This window comes from Achroia grisella, unplaced genomic scaffold, assembly GCF_030625045.1.
Source record: "Achroia grisella isolate CSIRO2021 unplaced genomic scaffold, CSIRO_AGI_Agris_v1 utg19464, whole genome shotgun sequence".
Classification (NCBI taxonomy): domain Eukaryota; kingdom Metazoa; phylum Arthropoda; class Insecta; order Lepidoptera; family Pyralidae; genus Achroia; species Achroia grisella.
Genome location: NW_026712697.1, coordinates 76,494 through 81,236, shown reverse-complemented (window position 1 = coordinate 81,236; position 4,743 = coordinate 76,494). Strand labels below are relative to the sequence as shown.

Below are 4,743 nucleotides of genomic sequence, written 5' to 3'. Positions count from 1 at the left end.
GGGTGGAACCTCGGACAGGTAATCGTTACGGAGATAATCTTGTATGATTTCATTATAACTGACACGAAGACTTGGATCTTTTAATTTACGTTCCAGTGAGAATAAGCGGCGAGTAGCTACAGAACGGGAATCACCCAATATAGCTGGATCCCTAGAAAATGGGAGCGCGGTACAATATTTACCTGAGGAATCACGTGACACTGTGTCACAGTATATCTGTTCACACTCTTTTTCTTCCGGACTCATGAATTTATTTGAAGGAATTTCTTCAAGTTCCCAGAATTTGCATAATGTTTTATCTAAGTAATCATTTTCGTTATCATGTTCGGAATATACAAGAAATGTTGAAGAAGCGGGTTTCGTATTGGAGTCAACGACTGAAGGTGTGTCTCCAATTAAAATGTATCCAAATAAGGTTTCCAGAGCGGCTGGCGCGGGAGGTGCAATAATTTTACCACCTAATAGGAAATATGGGAATAATTGAGCCCCAATTACAAGCTCAATCTGTCCAGGCGTATGCCAGAGTGGATCAGCAAGCGGTATATTTAATAAATTATCAATAATCGTCATATCTACTAAACCGGAAGGCATGTTATCCGTTATGACATCGACGACAAGCGCATCAATAGTATATGTATATAAATTATCTCTCGAAGAAATACAGAGCGGAACCCAACCGCGAACGGTTTGCGAAGCGGACCCTATACCTTTAATAGTAGAATGCGTATTAAGTGCAATTGGTTTTAAATTAAGCCGATTACAACAAGCAGTTGTCACTATATGATTCTGTGACGCGTTATCAATAAGGCATCTAATATTCGATTTTTGTTTATAGTAATTTAAGACAGTTACTTGCGCCGTGCTAAGCAATATTGTATTGTTGTTATTAATAACATGCGCGCGAGCACACAATGATACCTGACTCGCTGGGGTCAGCTGTGCCGCGACTTGAGCGGTTTGTGCCCTCGCCCCCTCCCCCGCCGCCGGCGGTGGCGGCGGCGTCGGGCAATTGCATGAGGTTAGAGCAGGCACGTCAACAGAGGGGCGTGTGTCGGGCAACCTCCAAGTATGGGCCTGCCATTGGGAGGCTTCCCCATCCTCGTGGATACGTCCGCGGGGAACGGTGGCCGAGCAATGGTTTGGTTCTGGTACGCCCTGGGCGGGATAGTAGACGTTCCTTCGGGATACTGCTACTATGTCGGCCGATAGTCCGGCGAGTAGGTAGGAGTGTAAATAGTGTGTGTATATAGTTAGGTTAAGTTATTTATTTGTAAATAGTTAGGTTTAGGTTGTAAATATGTACATAGTTTCTTCTTGGTTTTTGGTTTTTGTTTTCTTCGTTTTGTTTTATGTTTTGTTTCCTTTCCTGTCCTATATCCTTTCTGTCCCCTTATTCTTCGTTTTCGTTTTCGTCTTCCGCGGGACCTCACCCGGGTAAAAAAGGAAAACAGATGATATGGCAGAACCGAAAAAACTATTACCCCAGGAAGGTACCAGCAAAGCTGGAGAATCCTTCCCCACCGCACCGGATTCGCCGGGGGTGGGCTGTCCCAAGTATTCTGGGGGGGACAAGTTAGGCCATGAGTGGGAGGATGAGGAGGAGGTAGATGCAGCGAGGAGGGAGTTTGTCGAGAGGCTGCTGGACGAGATGGAGGCGGAAGCAATGGAGGGCTTGGATTCCGACTTCTCGGGATCGAGTCTCTCCTTGGATTCGGAGGTAGGAAGTGACGTTGCCGGCACATCATCACCTTTGCCGCAACGGCGATCCCAACGCAAAAGACGGATCGTGGAAATGTCCAAATCGGACGGTAACACGCCGGAGATAGTGTTCCGAACACCGATGCAGAAGTCCGCACCACCAACTGCGGCAAAGAAGACGCCCGTTACAAAAGTGGGTGGTAGTAATACCGGGCCAATAAAGAAGGTGACGAGGGGGGATGACCCTGATCTGGCGCAGGCGAAGGCCGAATTGGCCGCCGCTACCCAGAAAGACATGGAGATGGAGGCGGCAGCCGCAGTAAAAGCGGCTGCTCCGAAACCGGCGAAGCGCCCTACCACCCGCAGACCCTCAGATGAGGATGCAAAGCGCTCCGACGTCCTGGTTTCGGACATCCAGGAATGTGCCCTGAAGGTCCTCGATGCCGTGAAGAAGTCCGGCCACCTGAAGGGCACAATTGTGAAAGACATCAAGGACGCCGTCGCTACCATCCGCGCGGCGTCTGAGTCACTAGAAGGCAGGACGTCGTCTACCGAATGCGCAGCGCTTCGCCGGGAGAATTCCAGGTTGTCGCGTGACTTGGCGGACATGCGGGAAATGATGACCGCCATTAGGGAGGAGTCCGCCAAGTACTACGTGGAGTTGCGGGACCTCAAAAAGAAGACCATGGGGTCCACCGGCCAAGACGCGAACGAGCTGGCGATGCTCAAGGCCGAGAGGGAGGAGTGGCAGCGGGAGATTGCCGCGACCCGAAATTCCTATCAGGAATTGCTACACAGGAGTACGGAGGACCGTGTGGCGCTCACTACGCTGCAGACGGAACTGGCTGCAGCCAAAGCTGCACTGGCGAAACCGCCGGACAGTGCGGCAATGGATGTGGCCTCCGACAGTCAAGGTGCTGAACCGTGTGTACCACCGGTGATCACCGAGACTGTCGAAGCTAGGATTGTCCGTCAAATCGGGGACATCTTTAATGCCCGATTTGAAAAAATTGAGGAGCTCGTAGGCAGGCAGAACACCGTGCCGCCCAAACGGGCAGCGGCTGCACCCCGAACACCTGGGGCGGCCAAAAAGGGAGGGACAGTGGCTCCTGTAGCCAGCACAAGTGGGGCAGTTGTGAGCGCATCTCAGCCGCCGCCTGCAACCAAGGAGCAATGGACGACGGTCGTCCGCCGCGGAAAGCGCGCCAAAATGGTGAAGAGCCAGGAGTCGGCCCCAGCCACACAGGCGCCTACAGAAGGGGCTAAACCAGCCCAGAGGAAGGCAGCAACGGAGGCCCAGAATGAGGCCACCAAAAGGAGAAATCGACGGAAGCGACAGTTCCGCCCTCCGCGATCTTCGGCGATAGTGTTGACGCTGCAGCCGGGGGCCGCGGAGGCGGGATCAAGCTACACCTCGGTGCTCCGAGAGGCCCAACAAAAAATCCAGTTGAGCGCCCTCGGAATTACCGAGCTAGGCTTCAGGCTGGCAATAACAGGGTCCCGCATACTAGAAGTGCCGGGACCTGTGGAGGAAAGCGGCGGGAAGGCAGACGCCCTCGCTGCAAAACTGTCAGAAGTCCTTCCGGCAGAGGTGGTCAGCGTGACCAGGCCGGTCAAGTCCGCGGAGTTCCGCGTCTTGGACCTGGACGATGCCACAACAGTAGCTGATGTGGTGGCAGCCGTAGCGCGAGAGGGAGACTGCGCCGAGGCCTCCGTAAAAACGGGGGAGATCCGGCGCTCTCCCTCGGGGAGTGGCTCCGTTTGGGTCCGAGGCCCAATAGGGGCAGTGAAGAAGCTGGTGGACGCCGGCAAACTTCGAGTAGGGTGGACTATGGCACGGGTGCGGTCTTTGGATCCCCGGCCGATGCGGTGTTACCGCTGTTTGCTCACGGGTCACGTGGGCCAGCGGTGCACCGCCAAGGAGAACCGCGGCGGAGCCTGCTTCCGCTGCGGACAAGACGGCCACAAGGCCGCATCGTGCACCGCCCCCTCGCCGCACTGCCCTTATTGCGCGGCGGCGAAGAAGAAGGCGGACCACCGTATGGGCAGCACTAAAGGGTGTCGCCTGCCGAAAGTGGCGGGAGTGGAGGGGATGGAGGCCGAGTCCGGCCCGTCACCTCCCACCACGGGCCTCGCGGCAGCTGACGCGGGGGCGTCAGCTGTCACCTAAGAAGGGATGAGGCCAGGAGTAGGCGCGCGTGGTGTCCGCGTGCGCCACTCAGGAGTGGGGCTGAAGAGCCCGCGCTGCCGGGGATCACGGTTGAATGCTTCGATCCCGTAACCCCGGCACCAAAGCGCTCGAGGACACCAAGGGGTTTTAGCCGGTAGGAGTCCGGCAGTACCCCCACGCTTCCCCCGGGGCGTGCGGGTCTCCATGACGGATTTCCCCTTGTAAAAAAAAAAAAAAAAAAATCGAAACGTTCTTCGGTTGGAAGCGATTTGAAAAAGGAACATTGATATAATTGCAAGTGATCACCACTATTGCACATTGAACAACATTCATTATTGTCGTGGGATAGCAAAGCTTTCGAGTTGTGGACTGTATTATTACGCGGGCTAGCTACGATAGGAAAAACCGTAGGACGGGTGCTGGTACGATCTAATATTTTTACTTGACTTTTAATAAAATCTACAAACTCCGAATAAGTAGGAATATCTTTATCTCTAATTGACATTTCGAATGCGTGTGCTGTTACAGAATCTATTTTTCTTAAGGCAATCGTTAATAATATGAAATCTTTAAGATCACCAATTTTTAATTGTTCTAAGGCTGACACTGCGGCGTTGAAGGATTCGATAAAAGAATTAAGCGAAACAGAATTATTAATAGCGGGTTTAATATTCAATAAAATGGACATATAATGAGAACCTAATGCTCGTTGGTCTTGGTACTTATCAACTGAGCCTGACCAACACAATCAGACCCAATTCTTTTGGTTAAGGCACAACTTGACCACATTTAGGGTTTTTTCTTGGAGGTTTTTGGATTTTTGGCACATTTTTGTTGTTTTGTTTGTTTGTTTGTCTTTCCTTGTTTGTTTGTTT

The 4,743-nt window shown here is 52.3% G+C and overlaps 1 protein-coding gene across 1 annotated transcript; it reads left to right on the top strand.

Annotated features, from left to right (window-relative positions):
- The first annotated feature begins 1,456 nt into the window (after window positions 1–1,456).
- On the top strand, window positions 1,457–3,868 carry LOC131841837 (uncharacterized). The gene has a single exon (XM_059190183.1). It carries the CDS (start codon window positions 1,457–1,459, stop codon window positions 3,866–3,868), a length of 2,412 nt encoding a protein of 803 aa, XP_059046166.1.
- Window positions 3,869–4,743: the final 875 nt, after the last annotated feature.

What these genes read in the sequence shown, in the direction of transcription:
- LOC131841837 (XM_059190183.1), top strand. Translation starts at nt 1,457, where the DNA reads ATGGCAGAACCGAAAAAACTATTACCCCAGGAAGGTACCAGCAAAGCT.